General features: G+C 31.3%; 1 protein-coding gene across 4 annotated transcripts; it reads left to right on the top strand.

Moving 5' to 3' along the window:
• Positions 1–226: 226 nt before the first annotated feature.
• v (Tryptophan 2,3-dioxygenase vermilion) lies at positions 227–12,115 on the top strand. Of its 4 annotated transcripts, none has more exons than XM_080162416.1 (18): positions 227–1,164; positions 1,464–1,508; positions 1,853–1,880; positions 2,226–2,328; positions 3,648–3,691; positions 3,967–4,016; positions 4,134–4,233; positions 4,618–4,695; positions 5,025–5,077; positions 5,583–5,693; positions 6,214–6,277; positions 6,788–6,859; positions 7,059–7,141; positions 7,694–7,753; positions 9,418–9,497; positions 10,728–10,827; positions 11,313–11,391; positions 11,927–12,115. In XM_080162416.1, exons 1-18 carry the CDS (start codon positions 1,106–1,108, stop codon positions 11,966–11,968), a joined length of 1,251 nt encoding a protein of 416 aa, XP_080018542.1. In that variant the 5' UTR covers positions 227–1,105; the 3' UTR covers positions 11,969–12,115. The 4 variants fall into 4 exon arrangements, with proteins under 4 accessions (XP_080018542.1, XP_080018541.1, XP_080018543.1 ...); XM_080162415.1 differs by having other exon boundaries at positions 1,014–1,164; positions 11,313–11,435; XM_080162417.1 differs by lacking the exons at positions 9,418–9,497; positions 10,728–10,827; positions 11,313–11,391; positions 11,927–12,115 and adding an exon at positions 9,090–9,165 and having other exon boundaries at positions 1,014–1,164.
• The last annotated feature ends 5,294 nt before the right edge of the window (positions 12,116–17,409 follow it).

Genomic DNA, 17,409 nt, shown 5'->3' with positions numbered 1-17,409 from the left:
TTAGCTTATCCCTAATAATATCCCCGGTGAAATGAGGTAAAGACATGCAGTTGTATTATATTAAGCAAGAACAGTTTTATCCCTAATTAGAGGAGTTATTCTTTTTTTTTAATCTGCTGCATTAGAAGAGAAATAACGATGGCATCATAATCCCATTATATTTAGTAGTAATATTTAGTAGTAAGGTTTTTTTTTTGTCTGAAGCTTAAGCTAAACTGATTGAGTTTTTTCTTTAAGGGAAGCTTCATATAGTTTCTGGAATATTTTAATGCTATTTTTCTGCCCACTTTCATAGTCCTTAGTTGCTAGGGGTGTAGCCGCTAGTACTTAATAAAGAAAAACAAAAACAAAAAACTTTTAATATTTAAAACCTTAACTTTTCTCGATTTGATTTTCTTGATGTTTCAACATACCTTATTCCTGAGTCGTGATACTTAAAATTCAAGTAAAAAAAACAGGAGATGATGACAATTAATATTAACTTGATATTTTATTCAGTTTACTGGTTCAACTCAAATTGTCAACACCAGATTTATTTGTTAAGATTGCCATTAGCGAAGCTTTTCTATAGTTAGGCTATGTACGTCACAACATTAAAATTATAAAACTTAAGTAGAAAATATTGTAATGTGTCATTTTCGCACCAAGTGATGTAGCAAAAATACTCTTAAAGTGTAACCAAACATGTCTGTATGTCTAGTTTAGGTCAAGCTCTTTTTATGCATTTTTAACTAAATTGACAGTCTAGTTTTAGTTGGTTTTGAGGATTTGTTTTTTTCGAGCTTGCTTTTATAGATAATGCCATCTATGCTCAGTGAAATGTTTAGCAAAATATGAAAAAAAAACAAGGATTAAAACTTAGAGTAGCAGGTTTGCTTTCAACAGAAGTTTGAACAAAAAATGCTATGTTTATTCATTGTAAAATTGAACAAAAATTTTACACTGACCTTATGACAAGGGTAGATATGCTTCTTGTATCATTAGAAAAGTCAAAGGTGTAAAAAGCATGCCATAACTGTGCATGAAATTCTACAACTAGAGATTGAGAGGCAAAATTTTTTTAAAAGTTTCTTAGTTTGACCAAATAATTGTAGATAGGTAAAAAATGTCAGTAAGTGATAAGACAAGAAGTCTGCTGAACCCTGGTGGAGGGTGTCCCGCAGGGTATGTTTTGCTTTTACATTACATTACCTAATCATTTATTTTTAATGTATTTTTGCTTTTTAGCTTTTGATGTTATTTTCCTTGATTCTATAAATGGCTACTTAAATTCAACAAAGCAATTAATGTTTTAGATAAATTCGATTTACAATTTTTTTCCCTAAGATTATATAGAATTGATTTTTTTGTTTATTTATGTACTTTTAGTATAAATAATTGAATTTGATGGTTTAGATCTCCAAAATTATTTGCTCTTGTTCGTGTATACTGTATAGTCCCCAAAATCTTCATTTGTTGTTCAGGTATGGAAGGCCAAAAGATGATTCTGTGAAGGAAAAACCGGTTAAGTAAGTTTGTTATTTTAAATAATTCAATTTTAAAACTTGTTTTCAATGCTAATTTTCCAAGTCATTTAGTTCCATAGTTTTCAAGGATGTTAAGTATTGGTCCAGGGTAGGTTTTAGGCAATTTGTCGGGGAGATTAATTGCAACTAAAAATTTGAAACTGACTTATACCATGGAAGATTCAAATCGTCTGAGTAAGTTTAGGAAATTGTTTATCTACATTTTATGGATTATATAATCTTGATTACACCGAAATTTATAGAAATTCTGAAAATCTATTAATTTACAGATGTATTCTTATTACTAAAATACTCGTTTTCACTATACTCTATACCTATTGTTTTAGATCTGGATCTGGTAGCACAAATGAACAGGTTTGAAATTTAAATTGAAAAAAACCACAAAAAAATTACCCGCCGTAGCCTATTTTTCTGCATTACGGCTGCTGATTGCTATAATGCATAAAAGGTAAAAATGGCTGTGGACCGCGGTTTTATTTTTGTGTCTTTAGTCGACCCTGGCCACTTTTTTTGTTCCCACAATGACATTTCCTTCCAAACCATACAAAGTTTTTTTTTATTATAGTGACATTGTTGTACAATAGGATACAAAAATTATCATTATATCTTTTACTGCTTGTAAAAGCATAATTATGTTCCTTTCGGCCCAAAACGCGTAAAAAATTTTTTCGTTCGTGAAATAAATGTTCTTCATTCTAGGAAGGTATTAACCTGATGGTTGAGACAAATGGATTGTCCTACGGAGATTATCTTCAGTTGGATAAAATTCTGACCGCACAGACTTGCCAATCAGAAATTCATGGTAAGTTTATGTTATTGTTGTTTTGATTACAATGTAAACGTATCAGATACAACCATAGAATATCAATTCATTGAAAGTTGATTTACTTAGATATATTCAGGAATAAAATGGGCAGGAAAAAAGCCAAGTTTTTTAAGCTATGTCGTCTAGCCTACAACCTCACGAATGATTGTTGCTTCTGAAACCTAATGAAACCTGACTTTCACATATCAAGAAAAAATAATTAATTGTAATAAAGAAATTAAGATTTAATTTATTTCTAAACTCGTATGTACTTTAAATGAACGTGAATCTCTTTGAAATAAAACTTAAAAACCAATGTGAAAAATTTCAAGTAAACTGGGATAGAAATATTTCAATCTTTCCCCTAAATGTTCTTAAACTACCAAATGCAGTAACTAGTTTAGAAAATTTATTAAAACATTAATCAAATTCTATCAAAGAAATTATTTTAAAGGGATAGTTCTACGAAGTGTATTTAAAGAGTTAAGGTACTTAGAGTAGTGAACTTTTATATGTCTTAGTAGAATATATTAGGCATTGGATAGATATGATTATATGTTAAAGAAGTTTTAACATTGACCAGACCAAACTTTTTTTATTTGGCAATATCTAAAAAAAGTTAAAGTGATTTGCCACATAAATTACATGAGAATGGTCTATTTTTTTCCAAATATGTATAGCCAAAACACCAATATCAGAGAATCTTTTTCCACATATTTCACAAGAGTTATAAAAAAATTGAACAGGGGTTCCCCTTGGGACAAGTTACTTAAAAAAACATAAAAAATAACGTCCGGTTCATAATAGGACAGGTTTTCTATAGATTTTTTTTTTAAATAAAGAAAACCGTTGCAAATCACTAACTTTTAGAGATATTGTCAAATAAAAAAAGTTCGGTCAGGTCAATGTTAAAATTCTTTATCGCAATCATATCTATCCAATGCCTAATATATTCTACTAAGACATATAAAAAGATCACTACTCTAAGTACTATACTAAATATTTTATTGGTCATTCTTTGTTGTTATGTGTATTATGTTGTATAAAAAGTTTGAAGTTCTATTAACTAGTAAATGCTATCTAAAGTTGTATTTATGACAAAAAAGTTTTTGCCATATATAACATGCAACGAAGTTGAAAATAAAAATTAAAAACTCATTTTTTAAGGAAAATCCCTGGTCAAATCTTTTAATTTTAATCAATAACTTTATATTATGCACTACTACGTTATTTAAAATAGAAAAAAATTACAGTTCACTATTTTTATTAAAATGCACTTCGTGAAACTATCCCTTTGATAAAATTTCTTATTTCAGGTGAACTTGTTCATGATGAACATCTTTTCATTGTTATTCACCAGGTTCACAATTTTTATTATTCTCAGGGGTATTAAGGGATAGAACATTCGAGAATTCATATACATTTCCAACGATAATAAACAAAATCACCCATTCTGTATTTTGAAATTATAGAATGAATTACCTACTGCTACTCTGTACCATCCAATCAAGGCTTTAAAAATGTGCTAGTTTAATTTACAGTCTTATGTCCCACCCTTCCCTGTTTTTTCATATTAAAATGTTTTGTATTTTTTCATAAATAAATAAAAATCCATAATTTTAAATTTTACTCTAGGCTTACGAGTTGTGGTTTAAGCAAGTAATCTTTGAAATTGATTCTATTAGGTAACAGTATAAAGTTCAAATGTAAACCAATTACTTCAAATATTTAATACTCAAAACTTATGTAAACTTACTTGATTTTAAATTAAATTTAATTCTAAAAGTTAATAAAAAATTAAGGAAAATCTTCCAACAAGATATAATTGAAGAGGCGTTAATGTTGGAGGTTAATAAAAGACTTCAACGTGTGGTTATGATTGCTAAACATCTTGCTGATCAGGTAAACAGTACAATTGGAGGTCACTGCTCTCAAAGACAAATTTTGCATGGCTGTCTGCCTTTTTTTCGGCCCATAATGTTCTTGGAAAATTGAATTTCTTAGGATGAAATGTGATTTACTTGTTTCTAAATAAGATAGGTACAATATTTATGTAACTGGAGAAGAATTTTCCGACTATTTTCATCTGTCTGTCTTTTTCATAACGACACAGAAATAATTTAACACCTATGCAGGAAATGCAATATCCTTAGCTGCTTTATCAGATAGGCATCTGATTTTTTTTATGAAGACTCCTCCGGAGAATGAGCAGCTAATCTACAGCTTTTATTTCCATCAATTTGTCTGTATTGCTTTACATCTTTACTGTATTTATTCGTTTTTCAGGTTTTGATTTTGGAGACAATGACACCTTTGGACTTTATGGATTTTAGGGATCATCTCTCTACTGCTTCTGGTTTTCAGGTAAATATCTTTCAGTTGATATTATTATTGTTGCTATTATATAAAACAAAGTTTGCTAAATTACCATAGAACGTCCAAGCTTACTTTGTTTTTGAAGGGTAAAAATCTCGATAGAGAGGTACGTTGACAATAACATAAATAACAATTTCAAATTTAATCGACTTCTTATCTTAAGTAGAACACTTGCCAATAGAAATGAATATCTGGAGTGAAAAATATCTTGGAAGTTTTTTGTTTGTTGCAGTGTTGATTTTAAATTATTTTTAAAAACACCAATATTATTACAGAATACCTATATAATAAAGTATTATAATTTAAAATTATTTTAGAGCCTTCAATTTCGTCTGATAGAAAACAAGCTAGGAGTGAAATCTGAACACAGGTCTCTTATTTGTTGTTGTGTTGAATTATAGTGTTATCTTTTATGGGAATGAGATAAAACAAAAGGATATGAACAGTTTATTTCATCCCTGTAGATTTAGACTGACAGGTTGGGATGTAAAAATATAGCCATAAATTTCTTAGCTTTAAAAAATCAACATACTTGGCCTTAGACCAATACTGGACGTGTAATAAGTCGAGATTGAAAAACAATTAGGTAGACCATTAATTTTGGGAAAAGTATTGATATGAAATTTTACAACTAACTAACTACCTACACAGCCCAGGGGTACAGTTTATTTTCTGTCCCGTTCATTAGGAAAACGTTTCTAGCCCATTTGTCTAGAGGCCTCCGCTACAATATCGTTGTCAGTGTATGCAAATTTTAAATGGATATTCTTTTAGATTAGGGGTCGTAAAATTGGCGACAAATTCACATCCAACAAGACCACTTTTTAACACATTTTAGAAAAATTAAGTCAATTCATAAAATATCATTACTTTAGAGTAAGATACAATCGGAGCAACTACAGAGATGTTTATAAAGAAAAGGAGAAAGAATTGGAACAACTGATGAAAAGCGAAGAAGACCCGAGCCTTTTTGATTTAATTGAAAGGTGAAATAGCTTTTTTTGTTGATATAGAAGATATATAATATTTATGCGTATTTATAATGATAATCTGATTGCATATAACTGTGCGCAAAGCATAACCATTTAGCCAAAAGATTCTAACAACTTTAGAGAAACAGGTTTGTAACAACTAAAAATGAAATGTATACTTCAAAAACCAGTGTGAAAAGTATGCTATTTATGTGCAAGTTTAATTTGGAGAGAGAGGGGCGAATGTGCAGTTTATTACCCTAGTCCCCAAAGTTTTAAAATTACGTTTTCTTATTCGTTGGCGTAACAACTTTGAGGACTTTGGTGAATTTTGAATTAGTTAATTCATTAATGTGAGTATTCAAACTTTTCAACCACTTGTTTTGATTTTGATCTTCAGAAGGCGTAATGTTGTGTATCATCATTGGGGATGTACATCAATTTATCGGCCATTGTCTTATCGCTTTACATCCCTGAGTTCAACTACTTATCTATCTGTCCGTCAGTCTATCTTTGTATCTATCTATCTATCTAGATGGTTGATGAGAACGCCTGGAACCAATGTCAATGACGATTTCTGCTTTTCTAAAAGTTATCAGGTACTGAAATCAAAACAAAAACGATTACGTATAATTAAAAATAATTTTTTAAGAAGTTTGCTTATTTTGATGTTAGCAAAACATTTAATGGAAACGACTACACTAGAATTTCCCCCCTTACAGTTATTTAAAAAAATACTTCTTAAAAGCCAGGGAGGAAGGGACATTAGACTCTATATTGAAATGGCACGATATCTTATTATTTGGCTAAAAAACTTTGGGTACTTTTATCGAATAAGATTGGTTTGTTCCAGGCTTTGGTGTCCAAGCTTTTCAACGAATAATTTTATTCTATATAGAAGAAAAATTTTGTTTTACATTATTTGGAAGGAATATAAGTCAATAGTCCATTGTCCAATCTTTAAAGATGAAAGACTCCCTTAAAATATTTTTTATAAGTCATTTTTTGATACTACGATATAAAGGGGAGGTGTTACTCAGATTTGGCTTGATACTTAAGCCATAGCTTTTGTATTGTTTAGTTGTAGATTGGTTTTCTTTTATTTCTAGGATGCCATTAACAGTATACTAGAGGAGAGCTTGAAAGACATTGAGAATGAATCAAATCCGAAAGTTCGGGAGGTCAGTTTTTTGCGTATCAGCTTTATAATTGTTCTTAAATCCTGTCCCACTTTATAGCTTCAGTATTGATATAAATAGTAAATTTTAAAAACAGATAAGGGTATGAACAAATTAAATTTATAATGAATGATTGGCTTTTAATCCATTTATTATATTTCCTGGATATAAAAGATTAAAATGTATATTATAAATAATGCAGGTATTGTTGAACAGCTACAAAAAGAAGAAAGAACAGTATTCATCCATCTTTGATCAAGAAAAGCACGACTCCTTAATTGCCCGGTATATATGCTCATCGGCCGTAGGAATATTCACAAAGATTTCCGTCATCTATCATTAAGTAATTCTAAAAAAAAATATCGGGTATAGTCCCTTTCGTGGCAACGCACTTTAAGGGGCAATTCTTCGTATTTTTCACAGTAGCTTTTCTCCTATTTCTAGCCATTGCGGGGGGCTCTAACCCTGCGGGGCAATCACCTAACCTAACCTAAAATAACCTATAAAAAGCTATTTTAAAAATACGATGAATCGCCCGTAAAGGTGTGGGTTTCAAGACTTTAAAACAGGAGTAGAACTCTGAAATTTGGCATTGCAGTGCTGTAATGGGATATAACGTTGATTTATGAAAAAAACGGCGGTTGAACCGCCGCTTTATCGCCGAATTGCGAATACCGCCGAAAAGTTTTACTTCTTCATGTTTTAAAGTCATAAAAATCATCCCCTTTCTTAAAATTGTTTTAAAATCTTTGTAATTACTCAGCTAACGTACTCTTTATTGTTAATATTAGAGCATAAAAATGTACTTTTGTTAAACTAAAATCTTGTTTATTTCAGTGGGGAAAGACGACTTTCCTTTCAAGCTTTGCACGGGGCTCTTATGATTTCTCTTTACAGGTAAGAAAATAATAAGAGAGACCGATTCTATTAGTCAGGCCATTTAATATGATTGGTTAATTTGTAATACTCACAAAATCTTCACATTGATTTGTAACTTCCCTGTCTAACACTGTTTTTCCCTGATCACCTCTAAAAATATACTTTCATAGTATTTTAGCACTAAAGATATTTTTTTTTTATAATTAAGAGAGGAGCCTATATTTTATCTGCCTCACCAAGTATAACAGTATCTTATGGATATTTTATAATATTTACTAATCATAATTAAGAGAATAGCCTATCTTTCATCTGCCTCACCAAGTATAATAGTCTCTTATTGATATTTTATAATATTTACTTATTATAATTAAGGAGGAGCCCATATTTTATCTGCCTCAATAAATATAACAGTATCTTATGGATAATTTATAATATTTACTAATTATAATTAAGAGAGGAGCCCATATTTCATCTGCATCATCAAGTATAACAGTCTCTGATGGATATTTTACAATATTTACTAATTATAATTAAGAGAGGAGCCCATATTTCATCTGCCTCAATAAATATAACAGTCTCTTATGGATATTTTATAATATTTACTAATTATAATTAAGAGAGGAGCCCATATTTCATCTGCCTCATCAAGTATAACAGTCTCTTATGGATATTTTATAATATTTACTAATGATAATTAAGAGAGGAGCCTATCTTTCATCTGCCTCACCAAGTATAATAGTCTCTTATTGATATTTTATAATATTTACTTATTATAATTAAGGAGGAGCCCATATTTTATCTGCCTCAATAAATATAACAGTATCTTATGGATAATTTATAATATTTACTAATTATAATTAAGAGAGGAGCCCATATTTCATCTGCCTCATCAAGTATAACAGTCTCTTATGGATAATTTATAATATTTACTAATTATAATTAAGAGAGGAGCCCATATTTCATCTGCCTCATCAAGTATAACAGTCTCCTATGGATATTTTACAATATTTACTAATTATAATTAAGAGAGGAGCCCATATTTCATCTGCCTCATCAAGTATAACAGTCTCTGATGGATATTTTACAATATTTACTAATTATAATTAAGAGAGGAGCCTATATTTCATCTGCCTCACCAAGTATTACAGTCTCTTTTGGATATTTTATGATATTTACTAATTATAATTAAGAGAGGAGCCCATATTTCATTTGCCTCACCATGTATAACAGTCTCTTATTGATATTTTATAAAATGTACTAATTATGATTAAGAGAGGAGCCCATACTTCATCTGCCTCACCAAGTATTACAGTATCTTATGAATATTTTACAATATTTACTAATTATAATTAAGAGAGGAGCCCATATTTCATCTGCCTCACCAAGTATTACAGTATCTTATGGATATTTTATAATATTTACTAATTATAATTAAGAGAGGAGCCTATATTTCATCTGCCTCACCAAGTATTACAGTATCTTATGGATATTTTATAATATTTACTAATTATAATTAAGAGAGGAGCCCATATTTCATCTGCCTCACCAAGTATTACAGTATCTTATGGATATTTTATAATATTTACTAATTATAATTAAGAGAGGAGCCTATATTTCATCTGCCTCACCAAGTATTACAGTCTCTTATGGATATTTTATGATATTTACTAATTATAATTAAGAGAGGAGCCCATATTTCATCTGCCTCACCAAGTATTGCAGTCTCTTATGGATATTGATTCGCTCATCACTAAATGGAGATGTAAGTAATAGTATATTTAGTTGAAAACAGAAATGTATGAAATTTAGTAGTTGGATTTCAATAGATTCTAAAGAAATTTTCTGAAACCAGCCATCTGTTTTTTTGACCCCGACAAGGATAAACTTTCAGCTCCCCCCCCTCTCCCGATGGCCAATCTCTGTGCATGCGAAGTGACAGGGTTCAGGGACGTCCAAGCTTTTTTTAGGAAGGGGGTAAAACATTTTTAAGGGGGGGGTAATTCGTTTTTTTTGGGGAGTAAAATGAAAAAAAAAATATTTTTGAGGGGGGTAATCGCCACTTTACCCCCCTCCCCTTGGACGTCTATGACAGGGTCCTCTATTTTCAAGTTTTTATAATATTACAAACGATTTGTCTCACCAAAAAAACACAAAAAATATAACTGGACTATGGCAAAACATTGGACAAAATTTAGCAGCGCAGAAACTCTAAAAATAGGAAAGGTTTGTACGACTACGGCCATCTCAATAGTAAATGTAATAAGTGAATAAGGGCCATCTAAAAGACACCCTCACAATACAATACTAAACAAGGATGACAACATACATAAAAGCGAAGCACTGAAACGGTAGGACACACGGACATTAACACTTGTATAGTGTCAGAACTGAATAATCAATATACAAATGTATGAGAGTCAAAGCAAAATTGTAAGTAAATTTATTGAAAAACTGCTTGATAAAGGATAATGTTTATGGACATAATTACATTTTTAAGACTTGATTTTAGAGTTGCTTTGCTTATTACATTATACTTTGTTGTCCCAGGAATCAGTATACCAAAATTAAGATCAATCGAATGAATAGATCACATAAAAATTTGTTGTTAAAAAAGTAAAAACGATCAACATGTTTAAAATGGACGTACGGACATTTTGGTAATGATTATAGAGTTGCCACGCTTTCTAAATCGTACCTAACTACTAAAGGAATCACCATGCAAAGTTTGAAATCGATAGGACAATTCTAACATGCCAAAATTAACAAAAAAGCTATCCGTTACGGACGGACGGACAGACGGACGGACCGACCCTAATTATAGAAAAGCTTCGCATTTAAAAACTTAAGCACTAAAAACACGTTACAGACTTTAGGGTTCTAACTTCTAATTGTGTTTTTTTTAAAGAAAGGTATTGTTTTTTTTTTTGTATCTAAATAATTGTTTATTGATTAATGACTCGCTACCTTCGAACATAATAGTCCCGGTTTTCAGACAACCACGTGATGTTAGTGCAGCGAATGTTGGGCAGTTCTCAGATTGGAACAGGCGGATCTTCAGGATACCAATATCTTAGGTCTACTCTTTCAGAGAGGCAAGTATTCAGGTTTTTTTTTCTTCAGTTTCCCTAGGGTTCTAAAGGGATAAGACAATGGCGGATAAATTGATGACACAGAAAATTACCCCTTCTGTAGATTAAAATTAGTGGTTGAAACGTTTGAACACTAGTAAACTTCATAAACCCATCAAAATTCAGTTAAATTTCCAAAAGTTGTTAAGCCAACGAATATGAAATGTTATGAATGTAAACTTTAGGGTTTAGTGCAATAAAAAACAGCCCATCGTCCCCTCTCTCTATGATTTCCCTCGTAAGTCTGGTATAAACGTTGTTTTTAGACAGAATTCTAAATTATGTGATTAGCAATTGGCATTAGTTACAAATGTTGCTTTAAGGTTAGTGGTTCGAACGGAACCCCTGCATAAATTAAATATTTTTAGTTTATATATTTAAAATTATTTTTTATATAAAGTTTTTGCCTTAAAAACAAACGTCGTATTCATGATATTTTGTTTGTTCAGGTACAAGGTGTTCCTGGATCTGTTCAACCTGTCCACCTTCCTCATTCCTAGACAATTCCTGCCACCCCTCACTAAAGAGGTAACCAAGATAATGGCTGGATATCTTTACACTCCAGTACAGAGGTGCTCATATTAATTTACCTGTGGCAGCGACCATAGCTATAGCCTTTATGGAGGATAACATGATTACGAGGCAAAACGTACACAGCCAACCAACCCTTTTCATTGCTAGACCTTTGTCTTTTAAGTCCAAATTGTGCATAGTAATGAATTTTCCCTGACTATTTATGTCGTGCATCTGACATAGCAGAAGTTGAAATAATTTATAACGTCTTTAGTTATGACGAGGTAATGGACCAAATTCGAACCCATTATACACCCGACAATGAGCGGTTACGCTGCGTGAAACGCTACAGTCGTTGGTTAGCCTATGGTGATGAGTCTAAGGGGGATATGTGAAGACAACCCAAATAATGTGCTTTATAATTGGGTTATAGAGACTTGACGCACTGCAGGATAGATAAAAAACCTCCTTAGCAATTTTATATAGCTACCATAAAAATTATTATAAGAAAATAAGCATAAGATTTTATAGAAATTATTTCTATCTTCAGATGAAACGTGTTCTGGAAGGATGGAGAAACAACGACAATTAGAAGCATTTAGAAAAGATATATTTATATTGTATGATTATTAACTAAAATGTATGTAAGATTTGTAACTTGTATTATAGTCTGCTTTATTAGAGATTAATAAGAATAAATTGTTATTAATAGAAAATTAAAAATATAAAAAATACAAAAAGAATTACAAAATTATTCACCAACGACCAAACCAAATTGTATGTAAATACTTATAACATTATTGAGATGCTTCGCTGTAAACATATAGCATAGGAATAACTATTCAAAAATAAGATTAAAAAATTGTTGTAAATTTTTGGCAACTATATAAGAAATGCTAAATCGTACTGTTTCAGAAATCGTCTTCATGAAATCGATAGAACGATTCTGATATGCCTAGATTAACGATAAGAGCTAAACGTTACGGAAGGACCGATAATAGACTAATTCATTTTTACATTCAATAATCTTTAAAGGACGCCTGCAAGAACTACCACGCTTCAACTGCTGACAGACTGCCACAAGTAGACCCACTATACTAAATTTAAAGCCTACAGCTTCAATAACAAAAAACTTCTAGGCATTTCAAAATAGTATTTTATGTATAATGAAAATTTTGAAAGATTTCCAATGCTCATAAAAGAAATAACAATATTAAATTACGTTGCCTAGACACAAAATTTTAACCTTATCTTTGTCAGAAACTTAGATTGACGGTTACTGAATACATTTTTACAATAAAAACATCACATTTCATATTTAAAATCTGTGAAAAAAATTCGATTAAAATTGCATTTGTAAACAAAAATCAAAGCGGAAACAAAGGGGGAAACTAACAAGCTCAGCTGTGGTTGGTTGCTTAGCTGATTCAGCCTTCTGATTAGCTACAGTACACTCAAAACAACGCAAGTTAAACTTAATTTTTTTAATGATTTTGACTATAAAAATGGGTATTTTTATTGAAAAAATATAATTAGTTACTGGCAATCTAAATTTATGACAAAAATAAGCTTATTATTTTGTTTCTAGGCCACATGGTTTAATTTCAAAATTTCTAACATTAGCATTGAAATTCTTTCAAAATTTTCATTGTACATAAAATGTCATTTTGAAATGCCTAGAATTTTTTTTGTTATAGAAGCTGAAGGCTTCAAACTTGGGGTATTGGATCTACTTGTGGCAGTCTTTCAGCAGTCAAAGCGTGGTATATCTTGCAGGCTTCCTTTAATATCATCAAAGAACTAATTACGTAAAAACACGAAACCTTTTTAGTAAATATTTTTATATGGAGTTTTATCTTGATCGAAGACGATTTGATTATGGCTCGGCAGCTGCCTATAAGCCTCGGTGAAATCATCCTATTATAACTCTAAAATTAAGCTGGATATTTAAACCTGTTATTAAGCAGAGCCAGACAATCCCTCTTTTCAGAAATGAATCGGGTTTATATTTGAGGCTGAGACACGGCTGCCGAGTCCTGTATCCTGTCTGTGTGCACATTAGGATCTCTGTAACCGCCTACTGGATCGTTTTTCTTAACGTTATACCTTCTCATACATCCAGGGAAGTTTTAAAACTATTTTTTTTGGGAGGGTTGGGTACCACAATCCTTCTAAAATAAATCACCCCTTAAAAAAATTACCCTTCCAATTTTTTTTCTTTTTAAAACTAACATTGAAATTGGGGGGGTGTCGACTCCACCCCATCCACCCTTAATTTTTTTCTTCGCTTTTTCTTTAAAAAAATGGCTATTCAAGTTCATAAAATAATTGTATGTATACTTTTTAAAAGCGAAGCTTTTCTATAATTAGGGTCGGTCCGTCCGTCCGAGATAGATAGCTTTTATTCGTTAATTTAGGCATGTTAGAATTGTCCTATCGATTTCAAACTTTGCATGATGATTCCTGTAGTAGTTAGGTACGATTTAGAAAGCGTAGCAACTCTATAATCATTACCAGAATGTCCGTACGTCCATTTTAAACATGTTGATTTTTCTAATTTTTTAACAGCAAATTTTTATGTGATCTAATTATCCGTTTGATCTGATTTTTGGTATATAGATTCTACTCTATAATCAAATCCTAAAAATGTAAGTATGTCCATAAACTCAATAAACATTATCCTGTATCAAGAAGTTTTTCAACAAATTTACTTACAGTTTTGTCGACTCTTATACTTTTATATTCTGATAATTCAGTTTAGACACTATACAAGTGTTAATGTCCGTTTGTCCTACCGTTTCAGTGCTTCGCTTTTATGGATGTTGTCATCCTTGTTTTTATATTTTTGCACAAGTTTGTTTACATTAACTTGTTCTTTTAATAGAGTACTTAATTTAGTCACATGTGTTTAAAAACTTGCAAGTTGTTTAAAATTAAATTAATGGATGAAATTATTTATCATTTAGTTTTAGAAGAAAAGCTTTTCTTTAATTAAGGGCTCTAAGTTAGATCTTTTCTTTAAATTAGGCATGTTAGAATTGTCTTATCGATTTCAAACTTTGGATGATGCTTCCTTATTTATCTATAATACAAAGTAGCTTGATGTCTGTCCGTCTGTCTGTCCATCTGAAGCTTAAGATCTCAGTAACCGCTGAACCGATTGGACTCTACTTTTCAGGGAATATACCTACTGGTCCTGTGATGGTTTTAAGCTATTTTCCAGGGGGGGTGGGACACCCCCAACCCCCCAAAAACTAAAAAAACCACCCCCCCCCTAAAAAAAATTATTTACATTTTTTGTAAAATCTCAGTAACTGCTGAACAAATTGGGCTCTACTCTTCTGGGAATATTCCTACTTGTCCTCCGGTGGTTTTAAGCTATTTTCTTGGGGGGTGCCATTTTTAACGTCATTAATTATGACGAGATGTTAAGTCGAGATCGAAGCTCCCAGACTACGAGCGCATGCGCTACGTGTCGAGACACGGTCGCGGGTTAAGCCAAGGACCCAAAAGAAGCTTCACTGTTTGGTTTTGATAAATTTTCATTAATGAATAAATTTCTTTCTTTTCATTATATTACATGTACACCAAACACTTTTAATGTTTCATCACATATTTCACATTTTCAAATCAATAGAACGAACAACAAATTATTGCTACAGCACAATTCTTTCTTTACTTTTACTCTCATTTACTATCGTTGTGTCTTAATGAAAATTTTAAGTAATTCTTGGATATGACTCTATGCGGAACTAATGACACACCAAACTTTTTACTGTTGCTATAGTTTTTACAATGGACGTATTATTACTTGGATCTTACACCAAATTTTCATGTTCTATCTTTAGGTGAAATTTGTTGCGAGCTGAAATAACAAAATTCCCCATCCCCCTGCTTTACCCTATCCCCTCCCCTCCTCCTTGATAAACAGCCCGATAAATAAAGCGAGAGGAAATTGCAACCTAAATCGACAATAATTTTTCTCCTGTCATAGTATCCACGTACCTATATATTCTACATCCATTGTTTTTAGGAATTTATATTCCCCTCGCCCCTAGCTAGAAATTTTTGCAAGTTGTTAAGTTGTTCACTGAATTATTGCAAGTTGGCGAATAGTTAAGAATATTATTATACAATGTTGGCCATAGCCAATATATTTATAAATGCATACAGAACAGTTTAGGACCTATGTCTAACTCTAAGATCTCGTAAACGGCTTGACAACTTTTTAATTAAAAGAATCTTTCCTCCATAGAAATTTTATGTCCGTCAATGCTAAAAGAAAAAGATAAATTTATGGATAAGATTTGCTTCTTATATTTACTTTTACGAGATCCTTCGGTACAGATAGACAGACATCCTGTTACTTTATTATAAGGATTTCAATCAAATATGATACAAGGTATTCTATATATTCAAGTGGGAGTCCTAACCTTGCATCGGTCTACATTATAATTTAAAGCGAAACCAATTCGAATGCTTCAACAGTGAATGTTCTTTTCAATTTATTCAGTTTTTAAAACACTACTATGCCAAGCGTGGGATATTTTAGTAGGAATAGATAGAATACATCGGAACATTACCAGTTCGAATCCCTAGACAATTTTGAAAAATGTAAATAACCTCCCCCCCCCCTCTATGAAGGGGTGTGCACCCCTGCCTTAAGATTATAATTTCAATGGATGTAGAATACATGGATATTGTTAGAAATTCTCGCATACCCTTATAAACATTTCTCCCATCTAGCTAATATAAAGAAATCTCCCCTTCCCCTGACCATGCAGTAACATATTGACCAATATCTGAAGACTATAGTAGCAACCTAAATTGACAATAAAATTCCCAAAATATCCACCCACTCTATATCCATTATAATGTATATTACCCCTCCCTTGTTCTCGTTAATGTTATAGAGATTTGCAATAAAAATCTACAAAACTTTTTTGCAATTTGTGTCTCAGAGTCAGTTTTTCAAAGATTTCCAATGTGTAAGAATGTTTTAATATTGTTATGATTTATGGACAATTTATTATTTTGTCTACAGAAAACTAGTATTTAATGATTAATTGCTTTAGTCTAGAAGACTTGAAATTGATCTAAAACAGACGGAATATACAACTTTCAAAATTAACCCGTTACACAAGTTTTTTTTTGGGTCCATGAGATTATCACGCACATAAACAATTTTATATTTTATTATTATTAGTAGCGAAGCTACTCTATAATTCACTTTGTCCGTCCGTCAGTCCGTCAGTCCGTAACGCTATGGGGGAAATGGGATTTACTCAGCTCCTATAAAAGGTAGAATGCTGAAATTTTTTGACAACGTTCCCATTATTAAGGAACACAATTAATTATAAAACATCGATGGCGATAGGACCGCTTTTTAGCAGGTTTTAGGCTATTTTTGTATTTTTCACATTTGTCTCCATATCTTCGGTGTTTATTGTGTGATTTTCAAAAATTTTTCAGTTATAGATATCAAAATTAAATTTCCAGTTGTTTAAAGAAAACAACTATGAAGGTTAGACTGCCTTTTCAGCAGGTTTTAGGCTATTTTTGTATTTTTTACATTTTTCTCCATATCTTTGATGTTTATGTTACGATTTTCAAAATTTTTTCAGTTATACATATCAAAATTAAATTTCCTGTTGTTTAAAGCAAACAACCATGACGGTTAGACTTCCTTTTGCAGGTTTTTGCCTATTTTAAATTTTTTATATCTTTGATGTATATAGTCCGATTTTCCAAATTTTATTAAGTTAAGAATTTAAAAATTAAATTTCCTGTCGTTTTAAGAAAACAAGCATGGCGGTCAGACTGTCTTATAGCAGGTTTTTGCTATCTTTATATTTGCTATTTTGCATATTTCCAATCCTCATCTTTGGTGTTTTTGGTCCAATTTATAACTTTTTTGGGATATCCTTATCAAAATAATTTTTTTCCATTGTTATGAGCATCTTTTATGTAATTTACTTTGACCGTCATCATTATACAAAATATAACAGGGTTTCGTGTTTATTTTCTCCAATA

This window comes from Acartia tonsa, chromosome 5 (genome assembly GCF_053477335.1).
Source record: "Acartia tonsa isolate MP-2025a chromosome 5, ASM5347733v1, whole genome shotgun sequence".
Classification (NCBI taxonomy): Eukaryota; Metazoa; Arthropoda; class Copepoda; order Calanoida; family Acartiidae; genus Acartia; species Acartia tonsa.
The sequence above is the reverse complement of the archived record's forward strand: the minus strand, read 5'-3'. Positions and strand labels throughout refer to the sequence as shown.